Here is a 22865-nt window from a genome sequence, read left to right as displayed (position 1 = left end):
CCCAGATTGGCTGCCACCTGGGCCTTGCCCAAGTGCCCAGCTTACCTGTCCACTGAGGGAGGCTGGTTTTTGCTGGGAGGTTGCTAGCCTAGGTGTTAACTTCCAAAATATACTCACTACCTGGCAAGAGGTCTCCAAAATTGTAGCACAGGGTGCCCGGGGGCATGGAGATATTATGTGCCAATGTCTGGGATTCTAGGTGGTAGAGGAGAAGGCGATAGCCATCCTGCTCCCCCGGGGCTTCACCCCATGAGGCCTCCAGGCTGGATGGGCTCCCGGGGCTGTGGAGCTGCAGTCCATGGACAGTTGGCGGGGCTGCATCCGAGGGAGACAGAGACACCAAGGTCACTGCCACAGGGGCATTGCCTGCAGTGCTCCTAAATGGGTGACTGTACTAGACATGGTCTACAGAGAAGTTGCCCTCCCTGCCAGCACTCCAGGGCAGCCCCCTCCTTCCCCAACCCCAGGCAACACCCCCACCCCCTCAGCCTGCAGGCCTCATGCCAGTGCGAGCAGTGAGGGTGACAGTGACATTCTGCCCACAGGGTCGCAGGGCAGTCACTTCCAGCTGGTAGTGACTCCCTGGCACCAGATCCTGGAACTCAAAGCTGGATGCATTGGTGTGGGCCTGGAGCTGCTGCCCTTCAGGAGAGCTGAGGGGGCTCAGACGTGTGAGGCAGAGGGCATGGATGAACAAGCCTGGTTCCTGGGCTGCCCAACTCAGAAAGAGGCTAGTAGGTCTCCCCTGGCTGGTGATGTTCACGTTCGGGGTGGGCCTGGGGAAAAAGAGGTGCTTTCAGAACCCACTAATAGCCTTTCTGCCTTAAAGAAGAATGGAAGGCTAAAAATAAAAAAATAAAAAATAAAATAAAAAATAAACAGAAAAAGAAAAAGCCAGGGTAGAGGCAGGGTCTGGTGTGGAAACACTGGCCCTACACCCCTGACTCTTCACCCCCAGAACTCTCTCCCCCGCTGAAGACACCTGCCTGCACTCTCCCTGCCTGCACTCCTTTCCAGGGCGGGGCATGCTTCCTCCTGCAGGAAGAAAGGGAACAGAGCGTGGGGCAAATGGACAGAGGCCTCTGGGAAGGCTACGGGGGTGGTGGGGCAGGGCCAGGATCCAAGAGAAAGCTCTGTTGCTGTGTCTGACAGCCCCACACACAGCCAAGGGGCATCTCCCAGAGGCATGCCCACAGTGCATCTGTTCTCCAGGCAGGCTGGAGCAATCTGTTCTTGCTCGCTGTGCCACATGCTGGCCCTGGTGGAAAGGGAGCAGACTCTCCTTGCCTAATGCAGACCAGCTGTGGGGCCCCGAGGAGGGCTGGGAGGCCTGGATGTGCCCTGGAGAGTGGGGACCCCACCCGCTGGCCTGCCCCCCATGCCCACCTTACCTCTGCCAAAAAACCCCGGAGCCAGAGCAGGGCAGCAAACAGGATTGGAGGCCTCATCCCGATAGCTACAGAGTAAAGCTGGGAGGCAGCAAGGGGAGGAGCCAGTACCCTGGCCCCCTTGCCTTGCTGGCTGGGGGGCAAGCAGGCGGGCGGGCATGGGTGGGAAGGGCAGAGTTTCAAGCAGAAGCAGGCAGCAGGCAGCAAAAGCAAGGGGTTGCCTCTTTTTTTTTTTTTTTTTTTTGAGACGGAGTCTCGCTCTGTCACCCAGGCTGGAGTGCAGTGGCCGGATCTCAGCTTACTGCAAGCTCCGCCTCCCGGATTTAAGCCATTCTCCCGCCTCAGCCTCCCGAGTAGCTGGGACTACAGGCGCCCGCCACCTCGCCTGGCTAGTTTTTTGTACTTTTTAGTAGAGACGGGGTTTCACCGTGTTAGCCAGGATGGTCTCGATCTCCTGACCTCGTGATCCGCCCGTCTCGGCCTCCCAAAGTGCTGGGATTACAGGCGTGAGCCACCGCGCCCGGCCTATTATTACTTTTTTAACTCCTAGGGCCAGGTGGTGGTGCCAAGGTTGTCTGGCTATTTATCTTACTTCTGTTTCTTTCCAACTTTTTGCTTTCTCTCTTTCCTCCTCTCTTGTGAACTAGGCAAGATGGGGGGAGGAGGACAGCAGGAGTAGTAGTGGTCTCCTTCCTTAATGCCTCCCCTACCTCTAGCCCACTTCCAGCCCTCAGCTCTGCAGGGAGGAAAGGGTCCTGTGCTCTTGGGGAAGACCCAGAGGAGAGGTGGTTTTGCAAATGGACACATTTGCAGCTGGCTCTCCCACTCCTTGGCCCTGGAGGAGGGGCACGGTGTCTGCTGATTCCATCACCAAATGCGAGATAGATAGTGTTTCCGGGGGTGTGTATGGTCTTGGTGACACCATGTGGATGTGTGTTCCTGTGTCCTAGGTGGATGGCCAGCTGAGTGTGTGCCTCCTTTTGTATCTCCATGTGGTACCATGCTCTTGTGGACAGAAGCACATCCTTTGGCTCCTGAGTCACAGCAATTGTAGATCTAGAGCCCACCTGGCCTTTGGGCCTCCTCTGGTCGCACCTCATCACTGCCAGATGAGGAAGGCGATAACCAGAGAGGGGAAGAGCCCAAGTTTGTGAACAGAAAAGCTGGGCTTGAACCTGGGACTTCAGACTCCACAAAACAGAGATGGCGGACCCTGCTCCTAACCTCCCAAACTGGGGTCCTCTCAGCTGGGAATCCTCTGAGGAGCAATTCAGGTACCTGGGACTTTTGCTTGCCTTCCCCCACTTCCTCTCCCCGGATCAGCAGCGTCCATCCTGGTTCCCCGGGCCCCTCCCAACCTCCACCTGGCTTTGGGCACTGCTGGAACCCAGGCAAGCCTGCCTGAGGCCTGGCCTCAAAGATAACGAAGTTAGGGCTTTGCTTTACTCCTGACTACAACCCGAGTCACCCGGAGCTGCTCACCCAGGTGCTCCCACCCACAGACAACTGAGGATGAGGAGGGAGAACGGAAGAAAAGGCTTTGGGCCCTGGGAGTGAAGCCTAGGACTCAGAACAAACTCAGGAAGTGGGGAGAGGGGATGTGTGGAAAACACACGGGTATGGAAGTCTGAACACCAAGGCAGCCTCTGGGGTAGCTGGATTCTCCTGGGCCTGCCCCAGCAGGAAGGACAAGCCTGCCCCAGCTCAGCCCGGCTGCCTGCTCAGGCCACAGCCAGGGGCTGCTTGCCCCTCCCCCGCTCCACGCAGCCCCAAACCTCAGAGCCGCCCACCCGGCCCCTGGATGGGGGCCTGGAAACTCAGCACTGCAGACTCAGGAGATTTTCCAGGCTGTGTGTGCGCCTGCGCATATGTGCTCTTTTGAAAGGCGGGGGCGGGGGGCGGTTGCAACCAGGGAAACTGATGTGAAAGGGAAGCGGTCCCAGGTCCCAGTGTGACCAAGAGGTGGGGAAAACGACGTACCTTCTCATCCCATCCTCATCCCACTTCACCTGCGGACATCTCACTTTGTTCTTTCTGGTGGCCTTGATCAGCAACCAAAAAGGGGAGAGGCGGGGTGGAGGCGCCCTAATTCGGAACCTAAGGAGAAAAGACGCACAGGACACAGGTCTAGGTAAATGCAGGGTATGTCAGAACCTGCCCAAGAGTCCCCACAAAAAAGAGGCCTGCGGGGCCCAGCACAGACTCCATAGCTAGTCCTTTGGACAGAGCCTTGAGGAGGCACCTGGCCTTAAGAGGCACAGCCACCAGTCCCCAGCGCAGCCTAGGGGACCGGGAGACAGGGCCCCTAGAGGTTCTGATAAATAAGCAGCAGCCAGCTGGGCACGGTGGCTCATGCCTGTAATCCCAGCACTTTGGGAGGCTGAGGTGGGCAGATCACGAGGTCAGGAGATCAAGACCATCCTGGCCAATGGTGAAACCCCGTCTCTGCTAAAAATACAAAAATTAGCTGCGCGTGGCGGTGCGTGCCTGTAATCCCAGCTACTCGAGAGGCAGGAGAATCACTAGAACCACGGAGTTGGAGGTTGCAGCGAGCTGAGATGGCGCCACTGCACTCCAGCCTGGTGACAGAGTGAGGCTCCATCTCAAAAAAACAAAATAAAATAAATAAGCAGCAGCCTCCCCAGCCCAAACCTCTCCATTCAGCAAAAGAAAAGGTACCGCAAGGGCTGTATCTCCACCCCCACAGACAAACCCACATCCTCTCCCTAGAGAACCCCTGGGGTTCCCCCCACTACCCTGAGGTCTCAGGGCACCTTACTGATTCCTTCTGGAGAGAGCCAGCCAGGAGGCAGAGGAGAGGGCAAGGGGCAGGTCCAGGAGTCCTGGCTCCCAAATGTGAACTGGCCTGGCCTACAGCTGTCCCGGGCAGCGCTCTTCCGGCTCCTCCCTGCTCTCTCACAGCCTGAAGCCAGGCCTTGGGCAGCCCCCACACTGGAGGAAGATAATCACCGGGCAGCAGAGGGGTGGGGTGGCTCAGGACAGCCAGGCCGCCCACTCCCCCTGCTGCCTATACTATGGGGAAGGTGGCCAGGGAGTGGGGGAAGGCCTAGTTCCCCCTGACCAGGTCATGGGAGAGCAGGGGAGGGGCTGGTCACGTGTGGATTGACACTGTGCATGTGCATTTGTGCAAATGTGGGCCATGAGGGTGTACACATCTGTCTTGATGGATGCATGAGTGGGTGTCCAGGGACAACACAGAGCGGGAGGGAGACGGGAGCCCCTGGGAAGAAAAGGCCACATTGTAGAATAGATGTCCATTTGGCTGGCTCTGGGCTTGGGAGAGAGGGAGGGACTCTTCTACCCTAAAGCCTTCCTGCCAGGGTCCTGAGTTCCAGCAACGGGCAAAGAACCAGGTACTTTCCTGGACCTCCTGGCAAGATGGCCCAGTGCCGAGCAGGGCTGGATTGCTGGTCCTCCCAGCCAGGGGTAAGGGGTATGGGATGTTCCCCTTCACCCAAAAGGTAGCAGGAGGTCCTAGCTGGCCCGGCACAGGGGTGCAGCTTTGAGACAGGGGTGCAGTTGTCACTCTGGTCAGCCCGGACCCATCCCATGCCCCTAACAGCACTTCCCTGCCCCACTCACCCTGTCTCCCCTGCTGTCTCCCTGCTTCCTCCGGGATGAGGCCTCCCAGATCCAGTTCTCAGTGTTTCTGTCTCCCCCACACAAACAGCAACAAGCCTGGGCCTATAAAGTTGGGGCAGAACGAGCCGGCTCAGGCTGGCCTAGGATTTTGGGGGCAAGAAGGATGGAGGAGCAGCCGCCCAGGATCCTAGTGCTTCTCCAGAGAGGAGCCGAGGAGGGCAGCTAGGAAGGGGGCAGAGCAGGTGGAGTGTGCAGGACCCAGGAGTCCTGGCCCCCAGCAGCTGACTCTCTCCCCAGGATCCTCCTCTTGGATAATTAGAGGGTGGCAGCCTTTGCCTCTGGGAGCCAACTGCACCCTAGCAAGGAGCTCCCTACTCCTTAGGGGCTAGCAAGGAGCAAAGACTTCTGAGAATTCTAGATGTAATGGCCGCCTTTCCCCTGGGCGGGGGGCTTCTGACACTTGGGGCAGGGAGCTGCAGCTCATAGCCCTGGAACTGGGAATCACTAGAGGGGGAAACAAGAGAGTCAAGACATGTGTGGCCGGAGCTCGGGAGGGCTGAGGGCACCCACCACAGCCTCAGATGGGACAAGGCCTGACTCTCAGGATGCGTCATGCCCTGCATCAGTCCCTCCCCAGCCTGGCCTGCCCTCTTTGTCCTCCCTGGTGTGGACTCTGTCCCACCCAGGATGCTGGGAGACCCCTCGGAGTGACTCCTTCCTGAACTTCCTCAGTGCTCTGGTGGAAGCGCCCCAGCAGCCCTGCTTCGGGGAGAAAGTCAGCAATGAGGAGGAAGAGGGAGGCTGTCGAGAGGTGAGACCCGGCAGCCGTGACCTCCTCACCCTGTGCTGCTCCCAGGCCCACTTCCCCAGCCAGCTCCTCCCAGCTCCTCGCTCCTCTGGCTACTGACTCCCAACCTCTCCTCCGGGAGCAAATCACTCCATGGGCTGACAAGGAAGGTGCTATGATCATCCCCCAGTGGAGGGAGGAAGCTGAGGAGGAGACTGAGACTCAGCAATTTGCCCAAAGTCACACAGTTAATAAGCTACGTTTAGACTCATTATGCACAGATCTTTCTGATTTCCAACGATTACTATACTTTCTCTGGAGACGAGGGTGGCTAGAACCTAAATCTCAACCCAGGAACACAAATCAATTCGAGTGATGGAAGTTTGACAGCTGCTGGGACCACGGGTGGGAAGGTTCTGGAGGGGAGAGGGAGTCACTCCCAGGAGCCTCCCAGCAGCCCAGATGGGACGGAATCCACTCCAGAGAGGGCAGAAAGGGGCGTCCCAAGTCACCAGGCCAGGCTGGGGAGTGGGTGGTGCAGGGCGGCGACGCATGTTTTGTCCCATCTGAGGTTGCAGTCGGCACCCTCAGCCCGCATGAGCTCTGGCCACACACCTCCATGGACGTCCAGGCATCTCTAAGCACAGGAGAAGAAGGAGTGGGCAGGAGCCAAGGAGTGACTGTCCCCACACCCAGCCAGAGGGAACGGGGGATCCTTGAGAGGTCTTGCCTCATGCTCAGCCACTACCCCACCTGCCCCCAACTATCTTCCCCATCTCCTGGCTCCCAGCTTCCTTGCTGTGAAGCTCAGCTTCCAACTGTACGGCCCTAGGCCTCGGTCTGTGGGGGCAAAGGGTAGGCTCACAGCCAACAGGGCTCAGACCCTGGAAACTTGGGGGGACCAGGCAGACCTGTGTGGGGAGGGCTTTGCCGCTTCCTCCTCCCACCCCTGTGGTGTCCTAGCTTCCTGTTCTTGATAACAATCAGCATAGGCCCAGAGCCGGGCCCTCTTTCCAACCCCCACCTGCCCCCTCCTGTGTCCCCAGGGCCCCCACTACCCACCAGTGGAAACACTGACTGGTGTGGGGGGTGAGGCAGAGGCCAGTCTCCGGGTCACTGCCCGCAAGCATGTTAGGGATTCCCAGGTTCCTGCTCCCCTCCACTCTCTCCTGAGCACAGGAGCCAACCCATTTCCCAGCCCTAATTGGCCTCCTCCTCGGGGAAACCCACCCACTCTGGAGAGGAGCGCAGGCTGCAGGGAAGGAGGCGCCAGGATCAGCTGGCCATGGAGGAGCTCAAAAAAGAGCCAGCCCCTGTCCCCACTGCCCAGAGCAAGGGCGGGTGCTGGGAGGCCTTCTGAGCCTCTGAGAGCCGTTCTTGTTCTTCATCTCAACCCTCCTCCCCAAGGGGCCAGCAGAAGGCCAGCCCCCTCCCGACCACCCCCTCCGGCATGCCTACCCCCTGTGTCTAGGGTACCTCATTTCTTTTTTGCTGTCACCATTTGACAGCTGAATCAGGGAAGTGGGAGGAAGAAAGAGGACGTGGATTGCGCGTGTTGGGGGCCGGGAAGGGAAGGGCGTTTGAAATGTTACAAGGTAAAAGGAGGCCTGCAGCAAGCATGAATCGGCTGGGCTGCTGGCCCGCAAGGAGCCTGCCAAGGCCAGGCAGGGGCAGTGGGCAGAGGAGTCTTGGACTTGGGGGCCACCCTTCAGGTCCCAGGCATCCAGGCACCCCAGCAGCGAAGAGGACATGGGAGTCCCCTGGTGTGAGGGCCAGAGACTCTCCACTGTCTGTAAGTCTTCTAAGTAGATGTCAGGGTTCTGGGAGGAGGCCTGCAGGGGGCTGGGGGCCCAGGGGAAGCCCCTCAGACTCCCTCCCACAAGTGGACTCTGCTATCTGTTTCCTGCTGGGCTGGCCTACATTCAGGCCGCGGGCTGTGGAGAGCTGGGCCGTGGCACAGGGCGTGGAGACGACCTTTTTGGCCTGGCCCCAGGCCTTTCCTTCACATTGTGAGGCATGGATTCTTGCCTCCTCTTTTTCCCCACCCCAAGTCTGTGCCACATCTGCTCTGGGAAGATGTGGTCTGTGCTTGGCCATGAATTCCCAAGGCTTGAAGCAGCAAGGGCTTTGAGGGAGAGGACTGTGAGGCAGAAGCAGAGAAGCAGAAATAAGCCTCCGGCCAAGGTCAGGTTGAGCAGGAGAGCCTTGGGTTCTTTGTGGGACAGCACAAAGCTGGGGGTCAGGCGAGCTGTGCCCAGCAAGTAGGCAGTGGCTGGATGTGACAAAGACCCAGAGGAGAAACACAGCAGGAGGGGAGAGGGTCTGGAAGCTGGGGAAAGCAGGATGGTCGGGAAGGCCTGGCCCCTCACCCATTCCCAGGGAACAGGGCCTTGGGCCCCAGAAGGGCACAGGCGGGAGGCAGCCGACCCCTGGTGGCAGCGGCAGCAGGCACAGGAGGGCAGAATGCAGCTGGGGTGTGCGTGGGTGGCAGCAAGGAGGGGCGGAGGGAGGAAGCTGGCTTCCTGGAGCCTTCTCAGCCCTCAAAGACAGACCGACAGACAGACAGACAGCTGGCAAGAGGCAGCCTGGGGGCCACAGCTGCTTCAGTAAGTATCTGAAGCGGGGACTGGGAGTCCTGTGGCCCTGGGGGGTGCGAACTCCGGGGATATAAGAGGGCATCTCAGGAGGGAGTGCAGGAGGGCGAGTGGGGCGCTCCAATGCCTGGCTGGGGAATGGGTGCTCACAGACCTGGTGTCCCCAAGATGGGGGTGAGCAGGGAAACCACAGGGAGCTGCAAGGAGAGCAAAGGCTGAAGGGACCCTTTCTGCTGCCAGAGACCGTTGCTCTACCACCCACACCTGTGCCGGGCCCACTCTGTCCCCTCACCTCCATCCCTGCCGCCTTGGTGACTCAACAGCCCCGCCACCTCGCCCACTGTGACCCTGGCTCTGGGAGATAGGGACTGCCCCCAAGAGGAGATGGTCCCATCACCTCCATGCCCCCTGTCTTGCCCCCAGCTGTCGCCTCACCATGCGCTGTCGCTCAAGGGCTTGGTGAGGCCATTTCCTGTGACGGTTACAGAGGCGGGAGACGGGGGGATGGGCAGGAGGAGGAAGGAAACACCTCCAGCCTACCTCCATGGACAGAGACCCCAGAAGCCAGAAATGGACTTGGGAGTGGAACAGCAGCAGTTAGGAGAGGACCCTGCTGGGGTCCAGGAGCCCGCCTGCCTGGCTGCCCAATCAGCTCCAACACTGCTGGAGGCCTCCATTCTCTGTTCAGGAGAAGGCCCACTGGTTAGCTCAGAGATGGCTTCTGCACGCTTTCTCCCTTCTGTCCTAGAGAACACATGTTTTCTGTTTCCTCCCTTGCCTTCTCCCACTTGGACCCGCTCAGAGCCCTGTGTACTCTGGTGTGTGGTCTCTCTCCCCTCTCTCTTTTCCTCCTTCTGGATTGTTTCCTATCTTCATCCACAATCTCTACCCTTTATCTTGCCGTTACTCTGACCCCAGACTGCCTTGTGTCCTGGGTCCCGCCAAATAGATCCTGTCCTTCCCTTAGTGAAAATGAGGCTACCTCTTGGGAAACAGAAGACGACCCAGTGAAAATAAGAGCGCAAAGCCGGCCTAGCGTGGGAGCCTCCTTCTGGCCAATCAGCAGGCCAGAGAACAGCAGCGGAGGACCCTGTCTTTCAGGCAGACCTCATGGCTGAATGAGCCTCCCCTGGGCCTAGCACCCCACCCCAGCATGGTCCAGGCCTGTGGGGGGCGCTCCAGAGCACAGCCGCTGACCTTGTCTTTGGGGGCAGCCATGACCCAGCCTCCGCCTGCCAAAACGCCAGCCAAGAAGCATGTACGGCTCCAGGAGAGGTGAGATCTTCCCTGGGAGAGGGGTCTTCCCCGCCCTGCGTCCCCATTCCGCTCCTCCCTTCCCTCCATCTGCTCCTCCAGCTCTGACAGCAGGGTCCAGAGGGCCCTCAGGTGTTGACTCCTATTTGGAAAGGAAACCAATAGTGCTCATTTGCATGTCTTTTGCATGTCTGGAGCACAGAGTTTCATATCAACCCTGGGCCTGCTCCCTAAATTCCAGGCAAGGCCAGCAGCTTTCTTGGTGCTGGATGCATGTCAGAGCCACAGGGCCTGGCTGGGAGTGGGAAGAGGCAGGCGGCTGGAAGAAGCAGTTGAGTTCAAGGCTGCCCTGTTCTGGCTGACAAAGGGAGAGGGCTGAGCCGGGCATGGTAGCTCATGCCCCAAATCCCAGCACTTTGGGAGGCTGAGGTGAGAGGATCTCTTGAGTCTAGGAATTAGAGACCAGCCTAGGCAATATAGTGAGACCTCCTCTCTCTCAAAAAAAAAGGAGGGCATACAGCAGGGGCCCGAACCCTAAATTTACTGGGCCTCCAGGTTAAAGGAAAGACAAAGAGCGGCCCCCTCAGAGGTGCCTCATAACAGTAATACTTGTAAGAAAAGCAAATATGGTCAGGTACAGTGGCTCATGCCTATAATCCCAGCACTTTGGGAAGCCAAGGCAGGAGGATCACTTGAGTTCAAAACCAGCCTGAGCAACAGAGCAAGACCCTGTCTCTCCAAAAAAAAAAAAAAAAATTTAAATTAGCCAGGTGTGGTAGCATATGCCTGTGGTCCCAGCTACTCTGGAAGCTGAGGTGGGAGGATCGCTTCAGCCCAGGAGTTTGAGGCTGCTGTGAGCCACAATTGTGCCATCACACTCCAGCCTGGGCAACAGAGAGAGACCCTATCTCCAGCCTGGGCAACAGAGAGAGACCCTATGTCTTAAAGAAAAGATAAAAAGAAAAGGAAAGCAAATATGATTGGGTGCTCACTAGGCAGTGGGGGGCTATACCTGCAGGCGGGGCTCCAATGTGGCTCTGATGTTGGACGTTCGGTCGCTGGGGGCCGTAGAACCCATCTGCTCCGTGAACACACCCCGGGAGGTCACCCTACATTTCCTGCGCACTGCTGGACACCCTCTTACCCGCTGGGCCCTTCAGCACCAGCCACCCAGCCCCAAGCAGCTGGAAGAAGAATTCTTGGTAAGAAATTGGGGTCCCCTCCGAATCACTCTGCCCTCTGTATCAGAGGCAGCCAGCTGGAACCATTCTCTCACGGGCACCGTGGGCATGTCTCCTCTTTGGGCCCCTTAGGAAAGAGAACGTCAGGGCTGAGGGAGGCGGCTGCCCCCAGGCTTCCCCTTCTGCCCCCACCCCATCTAGGCCTACATACTAATGTCGAGAAGGAATGGCCAGAGTCCAGCTGTTCTAGAAAAAGGTAGAAGGGAGAGAAAAGGAGGCTAGGAGTCAGCTGTTCACCCATTTCCTCCCCCTGCCAGAAGATCCCTTCAAACTTTGTCAGCCCCGAAGACCTGGACATCCCTGGCCACGCCTCCAAGGACCGATACAAGACCATCTTGCCAAGTAAGAACTGCAGCTGGGATGGAGGGAGTTGGGTACAGTCCCTGGGGCTAGAGAACTTCACAGGAGAAAGTACACAGTTTCAGCCAGGGAAGGACAACCTTGCTTGGCACATCTTCTCTCAGCAGAGAAAGGGGGAAGAAGCAGCAAGAATCACAACAGCAGCAATAATAATGTTTGCAGATATGTACCTTGGGCCAGGCCCTGCTCTCAAACCTTTTTTTTTTTTTTTAAGATGGAGTTTTCGCTCCTGTTGCCCAGGCTGGAGTGCAATGGCGCAATCTCAGCTCACTGCAACCTCCGCCTCCCAGGTTCAAGCGATTCTCCTGCCTCAGCCTCCCAAGTAGCTGGGACTACAGGCATGCGCCTCCACACCCGGCTGATTTTGTATTTTTAGTAGAGATGGGGTTTCTCCATGTTGGTCAGGCTGGTCTTGAACTCCCGACATCAGGTGATCCGCCCGTGTCGGCCTCCCAAAGTGCTAGGATTAGCACTGCGTGAGCCACTGCGTCCAGTCTCAATCTTTTATATTCACTCATTTCTCACAACAATCCCATGAAATTTGTACTGTGATATTATGATGACCATTTTACAAATAAGGAAATTAAGGCACAGATAAGTTGAATATGTTACCTAAGATATTCAGCTTAGCTACTTGCACGAAGCCCTTTTCCTTGTCTTCCTCTCGCTTGGGAAGTGCCCAGCCAAGGCTTGTGGTGGAGGAAGCACCACCAGGAGGGCTCCCAGAGAGAGGGCTTTGAAAAAGTCAGATGGAGACAGGGCAATGGCCAGCAAGAGAGCAGTGGCAGGGGGGATGGAGGACACTCAGCTAGGAGGGGGTGACCCTGCAAGCTGACAGACCCAGGACAAGCACCTTCCATTTTTCAGAGGCAGGCATGAGGCCCCGGAGCCTCTCCCTCCCTCCCCTGCTCTCCCTATAGGGAAGCTACTCCCAGCTTGAGGCTTTAGCTCAGTGAGCACATGGGCCCTGTCTCCTGCTAACCCTCCTGGAGTGCTCTCTGCCTGAATGGGCGGATCAAGGGGCTATTAGCGCTATTCCAGGCCAGGGGGAGGAGTACCCCTGTTCTTGGCCTAATTCTAATCAGCCCTGCAGCCACCAGAAAAGGGAACAATTCCTTTGCCTGAGATTCCCCTGGTCCCCAGGGTATCCTCTGTCCATGACCAGGCTGGCATGAGCAGAGCAAGAGTCTCTTCTCCTTTCCTCACAAGCCAGCTTCTTCATCCATGTTTGGGTTTCATTTAGAGAAATCCTTCCCCCTTAGAGGCAGAGGCCAAATGCCTCATGGCTGAGTGGAATCTGAGTCCTAGTTCCACTTCACGGCTGTGTGATATCCAGCAAGTTGCTCATCTGAATCCCATATTCACCATTAGAAAACAAATTCTTCTTCCTCTACATCTCTTTTTCCATTCCTACTGGCATAATCTTATTCTAAACCTGTACTGATCTCAAGGATAGAATTCTATATATATTAGAATATTATATCTGATATTATATCTTCCCATTTGGTCTCTGCTGTTCCGTTCCCTTTCTTCTCTAGTCCATCCTATATAGCACCACTCAGTTAACCTTCCCAAACTATTGCTTTGATCATGTCACTGTCCTGCTCAAAAACATTATATAGCTCCCTACCGTCTGCGTATAAAATTCTTCATAGGGGCCAGACATGGTGGCTCACACCTGTAATCTCAGCACTTTGGGAGATTGAGGTGGGAGAATTGCTTGAAGCTAGAAATTCACGACCAGCTTGGGCAACAAAGTGAAACCCTGTCTCTACCAAAAACATAAATAAATAAATAAGCCAGGTGTGGTGTGGCATGTGCCTGTAGTCCCAGCTATGTGGAAGGCTGAGACAGAAGTATCACTTGAGCCCAGGAGTTAGAGGTTACAGTGAGCTGTGATCACACCACTGCACTCCAGCCTAGGCAACAGAGTGAGACCCTGTCTCTAAAAACAACAACAACAACAACAACAACTTCAGTGGGGATAAGGCCACCTGCTGTACACAAGGTGCTGGGACTGTGATGAGCACAGGAACTCTCTTCTTTCTGATCCTGCTGGAGTCTGTGTTAGTTGGTCACCTTCTGACCTCTGACCTCTGCTGATTTTTATTTCCTAGATCCCCAGAGCCGTGTCTGTCTAGGCCGGGCACAGAGCCAGGAGGACGGAGATTACATCAATGCCAACTACATCCGAGTGAGTGGCCTGGCTGCAGTGGTGGGTGGGGAATGGGGGAATTCTCAGACATCTGAGAATATCTTCCAGCTGTGACTGGCGGATCAGGTGCCTGCATTTCCTGCCCTCCCTGCTCCAGCTCACTGCTGTCATAGCCCTACCAAGCTGGGCTGGCACTGAACGCGCCCTAAGGCACCAACCTAAAAAACGGAGCAGATGTTGAAAAATATCTGGAGAGACCACCGAGTCTCCCTAACCTCCACTATCAGCCCTCCCATGCCACCCTCTAAACTTAGCAGGAAGTTAGTGTTGTTGAACCCAATCTCCAGCTCCTTGAGAGGTCGCAGCTCCCGAGAACTGCATGGGTGATGCCAGCAGTAATGGGACCTCCCCCACAACTTACCTTAACTGACCCTCAAGTAGCCCCTCTTATGTGAAGACGGTTGATTGATGTCAAGCTATAGGAAGCTCCAGGCCAGGTGGATGCTCCTCGACAGCTTCTCGCTGCTGTGGACCCTAAGGCGATGTAAAAGCAGCGCTCTCTAGTGACTCAGTGTGGTAAGACATCAGTCAGGGGCGCAGGGAGGCGAAAAGCTCTTAGCTAGGGAAGCTATGGGGAAACACGATCTTCCATTTGTCGGCCAATACCAGATCAACTGCAGTCCTGATTCCACCATCATCTTGAGGAGCAGGAAGCTGAGGGTCCTGAAGGTGAGAAAATCAGGTTAGGGAGACTGTGCTACATTTTGCTACTACTTTTATAGAAAAGTAACATGTAAGTGTGAAACGGTCACTGAACAAATATTAAACACTGTTTAGGTATTTTGTGCTAGAAGAAAGCAGCAGGGGAGGAAGAGAATAAACATTTATAGAGCACTTGCTATATTGACTCAATATATTTTACTGAATTTAATCCACTCTATATTCCTACAAGATAGATATTATTATGCCCAATTTACAGATGATACAACTGAGGCTTACGGAGGCTAGGTAACTGGCCTATAGTGGCACAGCCAGGAAACAGCAGAACAGGGATCTGATCCTCACTCCAGAACCCATATCCTTTCCACCGTGTGGCTTCTGAGTGTGCGTGTTCATGCACGTGTGTGTCTATACCTGTAGTTCACAGCTTCAGGCTGACCCCAACACCTGAGGCATCCAGGATCACCCCAGAGTTCTGCTCTCACTGCTCCCCACCCCTTCCCCTGTGCTTCCACCTTCCAGGGCTATGATGGGAAGGAGAAGGTCTACATTGCCACCCAGGGCCCCATGCCCAACACTGTGTCGGACTTCTGGGAGATGGTGTGGCAAGAGGAAGTGTCCCTCATTGTCATGCTCACTCAGCTCCGAGAGGGCAAGGAGGTAGGAGGCAGAGCCACGTTCATGATGAACCCAGAAAGTGCTATGCCCACCCCACCCCCTACTCCCTACAAAGGGCAGCTCAGGACCAGAGGTTTCCCTGGGAGCCAGCCCCAGCTCATACCTCTCAGAAAATTCCCTGAGATATACCCCTGGGAGGCTGTCCATGGCCGAAATATAGGATAGAGTGAGCACTCTGCTTGCAGGTGTCAAGCTCAGAAGAGCCAGGCTCCCTGTTGCTGACCTTCCATCCAGTAGGGGTGGAAAATGGGGAGGAGATACCGGCCCCTCTTTGCTGCCCTGTCACCTGCTCCAGCTGACCCTCTTCTGACTGCCAGCTTCCTCCCTCCTAGAAATGTGTCCACTACTGGCCCACAGAAGAGGAAACCTATGGACCCTTCCAGATTCGCATCCAGGACATGAAAGAGTGCCCAGAATACACTGTGCGGCAGCTCACCATCCAGGTACCACCCCAGGGGCCAGGCCCAGTGGGAGGTTGGGCTGCCCACAGCATCTCTGGAACTCAGGCCGGCTCTTCACTAGGAGCCAAGGGTTTGCTCATCTAAACCATCTTAAATCCACATCTATAGAAGAAAGAGAAACTTGAGCACTGTCCTCAGCCTCTACTCTAATAGGGCAGAGCCAAAAAGCCGAATAGGACTACCAAGAAGTACCCACCTGTCTGTGTGAATGGTCAGGCGAGGATAGGCAGGATCCAGGAGCCGGGCCAAGGGAAGGAGAGGAGGTTAAAGGAGATGTGGAAGGCCAGGTGTGGCAGCTCTGCCTGCAATCCCAGCACTTTGGGAGGCTGACGCGAGTGGAGTCCTCCTGAGGTCAGGAGTTCCAGACCAGCCTGGCCAACATGGTAAAACCTCGTCTCTACTAAAAATTATAGCTACTTGGGAGGCTAAGACAGGAGAATCACTTGAACCCAGGAGGCAGAGGTTGTGGTGAGCCAAGATTGTGCCACTGCACTCCAGCCTGGGTGATGGAGTGAGACTGTGTGTCTCAAAAAAACAAGCAAAAAAAAAAAGAAAGAAAGAGATGTGGAATAACATGTACATAAGGGCTTTTTAAATGCCTTCTATTATTTTACGGTGTTTTATATTTTTGAAAGCATTCCTCTATCAACTCATTCTCCTCCAAATATCCTAGCAAGTAAACCAGTAAGATATCACTGTCCCCATTTTCCAGGTGAAGAAAATGAGATCAAGGGACTTGCCCAAAGTCATGTGCTTATGGGAAGCAGAGCCAGGACTTGAATTTCGGTGTCTCCCCTCTCCCAGGACAATGCTCCTTCCCAGCATTTTGGAGGGGGAAGCGGTGGAGAATGATGAACATGAAAATTGCAACCTAGCTTGCTTTGAGTAGATGACCCCCCACAGGGTAATTCCAGCCCTTGCCCTCCTCAGTCACCAGAGAAAAAGGCAGACAGTGCCCTCCACCCTGACCTTGGTTCTCATGCCTTGTCTCCAACCCAGTACCGGGAAGAGTGCCGGTCAGTAAAGCACATCCTCTTCTCAGCCTGGCCCGACCACCAGACACCAGAATCAGCTGGGCCCCTGCTGCGCCTAGTGGCAGAGGTGGAGGAGAGCCCGGAGACAGCTGCCCGCCCCGGGCCCATTGTAGTCCACTGCAGGTGCGTGGTCCTCCCTTCACTGCAGCCTGTGGACTGCGCTCCCCTCCCCTGCCCCCTGGGTCTCTCCTGGGGAAGGGTCTGAGCAGAAGAGCATCAGGCAAGCCTAGTCCTTACTTGGACATGACTCACAAGGCCATTCAGCAAGGGCTCTGTTCTTTTCACCTCCTTCATGCAGAACCCAGACATCTGGGCTGGACACCCAGGCCCCATCCACAGAGGGGACAGAATATCAGGAAGGTCCCAGTCAGCTGCAGGAGGACATAAACAGGATTCCAACTGTTGGGGAACTCATTTACTCATTCAACAAATATGTATTGAAAACCCTATTATTGGCCGGGCACAGTGGTTCACACCTGTAATCCCAGCACTTTGGGAGGCCGAGATGGGCAGATCACTTGAGGTCAGGAGTTTGAGACCAGCCTGGCCAACATGGTGAAAACCTGTCTCTACTAAAAAATACAAAAACTAGCTGGGTGTGGTAGCACATGCTTATAATCCCAGCTTCTTGGGAGACTGAGGCAGAAGAATTGCACGAACACTGGAGGCAGATGTTGCAGTGAGCTGAGATCATACCACTGTACTCCAGCCAGGGTGACAGAGCAAGACTCCATCTCAAAAAAAGAAAACTTATTATTGTCAGGCACAGTGTTAGATGCTAAAGAGACAGCTGTGAACAAAGCAGTTTGGTTTCTTCCCAGACGGGTTTACAGTCTGGTGAGAAAGAAGGCAGATTAGGCCAGGCACAGTGGCTCATGCCTCTAATCCCAGCACTTTTGGAGGCTGAGGCGGGAGGATCACCTGAGGTCAGGAGTTCGAGACCAGCCTGGCCAACATGGTGAAACCCCATCTCTACTAAAAATACAAAAAGTAGCACGTGCATGTAATCCCAGCTACGTGGGAGGCTGAGGCAGGAGAATTGCTTGAACCTGGGAAGTGGAAGTTGCAGTGAGCTGAGACTGCACCACTGCACTCCAGCCTGGGCAACAGAGCAAGACTCCATCTCAAACAAACAAACTAACAAAAACAAACAAAGAAGGCAGATTAAACAATTAAATACCGGCCGGGCCTGTAATCCCAGCACTTTGGGAGGCCAAGGCAGGCGGATCACCTGAGGTCGGGAGTTCGATACCAGCCTGACCAACATGGAGAAACCCTGTCTCTACTAAAAGTACAAAATTAGCTGGCCATGGTGGTGCATGCTTGTAATTCCAGTTACTTGGGAGGCTGAGGCAAGAGAATCACTTGAACCTGGGAGGTGGAGGTTGCAGTGAGCTGAGATCACACCATTGCATTCCAGCCTGGGCAACAAGAGCAAAACTCTGTCTTAAAAAAAACAAACAAACAAACTATTAAATATCACACAATGTGATGAGAGCTGTGATGGGGATATGATGGGGAGCATAGAACCAAGTCTCCTAAGCCAGACTTTGACCAGAGAAGGTTTTCCAAGAGAAAGGCCATCTAAGCCAAGCTAAGACCTGAAAGGTGAATTAGCCAAGCAAAGAGAGGGAAGGGAACACATTCCAGGCAGGTGGAACAGCATATGCTAACTAAGGCCCAGAGAAGAAATGTGAAAATGGATACACTGCTGGGAGCAGGGTTACAGGTTGGGCCCAGAGGTTATGTGTGGGGTAATGATGAGAGATGGGTTTGGAAGGCCAGTGAAGGTCAGATGATGAGGGGCCTTGTAGGACTGGCTAAGACACTTGGTTGTAAAATAACACTTTGGCTATAGAGTGAAAAATGGATTGGGCTGGAGTGAGAGGGTATCGTAGGGGATAAGACTAAAGAAAGAGATCATTTGGGAGTGCATATCCTAAATAAAACAGAGCACAGAGGCAAAAAGCATGACACAGGGCCTTCCCAGCCCACCCACAGGTAGCAGTGGGACATGTGCAGGGAGGTCATTAGAGGCTCACGCAAGAGGAACAGGAGGCCTGGGGAGTTTTGAAATAAACAGAGGGCACGATGGAGCAAGCAGAGCAGAGCGGAGAGAAGACTGTGGGAGGGCGCCAAGGTGGGAAACAGAGGGGCCGGGCATGGGCTGCGTGGAAGATGAGTCTGAGCTGAGAGGAAGTCAAGGTTAGATAAGGAGGGCTCAAGGGTCAGCACGCCCACAAGTGGGGAACTGTCTGTTGGAAACTGCTGTAGATGCTCAGCAGAGTGGAGATCATCAAAACGTCCACAGGGACCAGAAGGTGGCCTGCAACAGGCTTACAGTGAGGCTGGTAAGAAATGTAAACTCCTCCCGTGCCAGTTATAACCTGCCTCCAGCAGGGTCCCCAAGGGGACTGGAATCCGAAGTACTCTACCTGCCCCCATCTCCAGAGTCCTATCCCCAAAATACAGCACCTGCAGGTCCCATTTCTTTCTCCATGGTTTGGGGCCTGGCTCTTAGATTCCCTTGTCTCCCATGACCTCCCTTTCCCCTCCCTGGCTATCTTCAGTGCAGGGATTGGCCGGACAGGCTGCTTCATCGCCACGCGAATTGGCTGTCAACAGCTGAAGGCCCGAGGGGAAGTGGACATTCTGGGCATTGTGTGCCAACTGCGGCTAGACAGGTGGGTCTGTGGGTGTAAACAAGGCCAACAACGTTAATGGGGGGCATCAGTGCCTCTGGGCGTCAGAGCCCTGATAGGCCCATCACCATCAAGCACTCCTGCAAGAAAGGAAGAAACCCTTTCTGCTTAGAGCTGTTTATTTTGCAACTAACAACCAGCAAAAAATATCTATCTGGATGGCCGGGCGCGGTGGCTCACACCTGTAATCCCAGCACATTGGCAGGCTGAGGTGGGTGGACCACCTGAGGTCAGGAGTTCGAGACCAGCCTCGCCAACATGGTGAAACCCTGTCTCTACTAAAAATACAAAAATTAGCTGGACCTGGTGCGGGCCCTTGTAATCCCAGCTACTCAGGAGGCTGAGGCAGGACAGTTGCTTGAACCCAGGAGGTGGAAGTTGCAGTGAGCCAAGATTGTGCCATTGCACTCCAGCCTGGGTGACACAGCAAGACTCTGTCTCAAAAAAAAAAAAAAAAAAAAAAAAGAATATCTATCTGGAAAGTTGGCTTGGAGGCCTGGAATTAAACATGATATGAGGCAACAAGTAGTGCAAAGAAGCTCACTGGGTTGAGGCAGAGCCAGTGTTCACATTCCAACTTTTGTCTCACTGAGATGTCACTAGATTTCTCTGAGCTCCCATTTCTTTTTTTTTCCTTTCTTTCTTCTTTTTGTAATAATAGAGATGGGGTCTCACTATGTTGCCCAGACTAGTCTCGACCTCCTGGGCTCAACAATGCCCCCTTGGCTTCGCAAAGTACTGGGATTACAGGCTTAAGTCACTGTGCCCAGCCCCCACTTCTTTATCTAGAGAGAGATAATGGCTCCTTCCCCCAGAAAACTGTTGTAAGAAATGAGTTAACTTATATGAAAGTGTTTTGGAAATGGAAACTATTATACAAATGTATGGAATCATTATTTTTACTTTTAAGATTATTAGAAAGAAGGAAACTTGAGGCTCAGGAGTATTCCTGGCCCGACTCAAGGCTTCAGAGGTCTGGTTTTGTCCCAGGAGCTGAGTGAATCAAGGAAGACCAAGCGTCAACACGGGGCATCACCCCTCAGCACGTGTAAGGGGCAGAGGACTCCTCTCACAGTAAATCTGAGGGTCAGCAAGGAGGAGTAGCAAGTAGAAAAGATGAATATAGGTGGCGGGGCATGGTGGCTCATATCTGTAATCCTAGCACTTTGGAAGGCCAAGATGGGCCAATCACTTGAGGTCGGGAGTTCAAGACCACCCTGGGCAACATGGTGAAACCCCGTTTCTACTAAAAATACAAAAATTAGCTGGGCATGGTGGCAGGCACCTACAGTCCTAGCTACTCAGGAGATTGAGGCAGGAGAACCACTTGAACCCGGGAGGCAGAGGCTGCAGTGAGCCAAGATCATACCACAACTCTCCAGCCTGGGTATCAGAGTGAGACTGTCTCATAAAAAAAAAGAAAAAAAGAAAAAGAAAAGATTAACACAGGCAAAGGAGTTGGCATGTCCTTTGAGAAAGTCAGGACTTTTCCAGTAGGACCGCAAGAATGTTTGACTGGAGCCATTCAGCCAGCACCCTGACCCTCCTTTACTCATGGTCTGTGTGTTTCTCCTTGCAGAGGGGGGATGATCCAGACGGCAGAGCAGTACCAGTTCCTGCACCACACTTTGGCCCTGTATGCAGGCCAGCTTCCAGAGGAACCCAGCCCCTGACCCCTGCCACCCTCCAACAGCCCAGGCACCCACCTCCCTCAAGCCTGGGAAGGTGGGTCTGGGGAAAGTGGGCCGAGTGATCTGGGGTACCCCTTGGGTGGGTGTGCTCCTTAGTGGTGCTTGCAGTCACAGGAAGCAGCATCAGTAAGGACAAGGGGCTGGACTCCAGGTCTTCACCACTGGCCACTCCTCTGCTTCCTCTGTTGGCCCCAGATGGACGTAAGGGGAACCTCCAATGTCTCTCTGAACTTAAAGACAGGAGCTGGCAATTTATGACAGACAAAGAAAGAAGCCCAGGTGTCCTGGTCTTCTCTAAGACCCTCTTTGTGAGCTTCAGTTTCCTCTTCTATAACGTGAACATTAAGTGCTTAGCTGCCATGAGGGAAAAGCAATGAGAGAAGTTTCTAGAAGCCACTCCAGTCACTCCTTCCTGGGGCTGACAAAAGGGTGATTCCAAGACCATCCTTCACCCGAGGCCCTGCCCAAGCACAGGCCAGATGCAAGAATGGGGAAAAGTCTGGTCCTGATCTCCAAGTCTCAACATCTTAGCAGTGACTCTGCTCCCTGACCAGACATCGGAAGGGCTGGACAACTCCAATCCAAAGAAAGAACAAGGACTCTGGTTACCCTCGCCTCCACTTATGTGTCCTAAGAGTAGGCTACAGAGGTGACCGGGCCTGGCAGTTGAAATCTCAGGAAGAGGGAACATGTGGGGACTACTCAGAGGCAAAGAGGGGCTGCTCCTGCCTCCATGGTTGCTGGCCACTCCCACCAACTACTGTTAGGGAGGCTGAGCAGTCTCTGTTTTGCTTCCATGGCTTAAATAATACCCTGGGTATGCAGGAAGACAAAAGAAAGAGGCAAGGGGAGAAGAGGAGGCAAAGTGCTCAGTCTGATTTTAGATAACCAACCCCGCCATGACCCTCTATACTCCGCATTTGCTGAGTACACCTAGAGAGCTTGGCTGTTTCCAAAAACAATCAGGGTCGTAACCATCCATGCAGACATGGAGGCTCGGCTGAAACTGGACTCCTCACTGTCTACCCCAGAGAACGAGCGCCCCTCATCCATCTCAGCATCAACACAATTTCCAGGGGACCTCAGGTCTAACTAAGGACTGAACGCCACACCTCAGGATTCGTCCTTCTTGAATCTGAGACAGGCTGCCTATTCTGAGATGGGGATGAAGGTAAGATGCCGCATCACCGGGCATGCTGCCCCTGAGAGCTGCCTTGATACCAGTTCTCTGTGGAAACCCCCGAGGAGCTGGATCTGGAGAACAGCTGGGCCTCCTCACTCAGGACTTCTCTCCTAAAGAACACGCAGTGCTAAAACTGAGGATGATTTCCCTAATGCTTCTGCTTGGCCTTGTGGAGGAGCTGCTCCTTCCTTACAGCCCTGGGGATGGACTTGCCCACACCTCCACCTCCCCTGAGCCCTGTGAGAGGCACAACTGTCTATGCCAATGAGGCTCGGTGGGGGGCTCTCAAGTGCCTGATCCTGCCCTGGGCTCAGAGCCAGCCCAGAGGGAAGCAACTGCACAGCCCCACAGGCCTTCCCTGGCACTGCCCCCCCAACCCCATCTCAGAGCTCAGAGGGCACAAGCTCCAAAACAGTAACCAAGTGGGAAAATAAAGACTTCTTGGATGACTGACTCATTCCTTCTTTCCATCTTCTTCTAGGCCCTCTGGGGCTTCTTTGTAAGAAGAAAGACTGCAGACCAGGGACAGGCAGGCTGCAAATCTTTGCCCTTGGGATATGCACTTTTCTAGCACTTCCAAGGACATAAAATAAGGTGAAACCAAAGTCAATTTAGGAAGTGAGACAGGGTGGACTCTCATAGTCTACTCAGGCAGCTGTAACAATTCCCACTACCGTAAACTGTGTGGCTTCTAAACAACAGAAATGTATTGCTGGCCTGGCGCGGTGCTCATGCCTGTAATCCCAGCCCTTTGGGAGGCTGAGGCAGGTGGATCACGAGGTCAGGAGATCAAGGCCATCCTGGCTAGTACAGTGAAACCCTGTCTCTAATAAAGACAAAATATTTGCTGGGTGTGGTGGCACACACCTGTAGTCAGCTACTCAGGAGGCTGAGGCAGAAGAATTGCTTGAACCCTGGAGGTGGAGGGTGGAGTGAGCTGAGATCATGCCACTGTACTCCAGCCTGGACCACAGAACAAGACTCCGTCTCAAAAAAAAAAAAAAAGAAAAAGGA

At 54.5% G+C, this 22865-nt stretch overlaps 2 protein-coding genes across 47 annotated transcripts in view; one reads left to right on the top strand and one right to left on the bottom strand.

The window, feature by feature from the left end:
• LOC135969533 (receptor-type tyrosine-protein phosphatase V-like) overlaps positions 1 to 22865 on the bottom strand; it is a 42922-nt gene that overhangs the window by 17730 nt on the left and 2327 nt on the right. For 28 of the 33 annotated variants that reach the window (XM_074032753.1, XM_074032848.1, XM_074032746.1 and 25 more), the window contains exons 2-6: positions 13804 to 14105; positions 4992 to 5093; positions 4163 to 4340; positions 3369 to 3485; positions 118 to 776 (exon numbers count right to left, since the gene is read on the bottom strand). The gene's annotated coding sequence lies outside the window, so the exon portion shown is untranslated. The remainder of the gene's footprint in view (positions 1 to 117; positions 777 to 3368; positions 3486 to 4162; positions 4341 to 4991; positions 5094 to 13803; positions 14106 to 22865) is intronic. The other 5 variants (XM_074032760.1, XM_074032816.1, XM_074032766.1 and 2 more) reach the window with 5 other exon arrangements.
• PTPN7 (protein tyrosine phosphatase non-receptor type 7) lies at positions 7361 to 22304 on the top strand. Of its 14 annotated transcripts, none has more exons than XM_074032719.1 (10): positions 7361 to 7570; positions 9587 to 9647; positions 10645 to 10828; positions 11128 to 11209; positions 13345 to 13421; positions 14625 to 14762; positions 15113 to 15223; positions 16241 to 16398; positions 18846 to 18959; positions 20557 to 22304. In XM_074032719.1, the coding sequence occupies exons 1-10, from the start codon at positions 7528 to 7530 to the stop codon at positions 20648 to 20650; spliced, it is 1062 nt and encodes a 353-aa protein (XP_073888820.1). In that variant the 5' UTR covers positions 7361 to 7527; the 3' UTR covers positions 20651 to 22304. The 14 variants fall into 14 exon arrangements, with proteins under 14 accessions (XP_073888820.1, XP_065395663.1, XP_005540482.3 ...); XM_065539591.2 differs by having other exon boundaries at positions 11125 to 11209; XM_005540425.5 differs by having other exon boundaries at positions 9478 to 9647; positions 11125 to 11209.

This window comes from Macaca fascicularis, chromosome 1, assembly GCF_037993035.2.
Source record: "Macaca fascicularis isolate 582-1 chromosome 1, T2T-MFA8v1.1".
NCBI lineage: Eukaryota > Metazoa > Chordata > Mammalia > Primates > Cercopithecidae > Macaca > Macaca fascicularis.
This window is presented reverse-complemented; position numbering and strand designations above follow the sequence as displayed.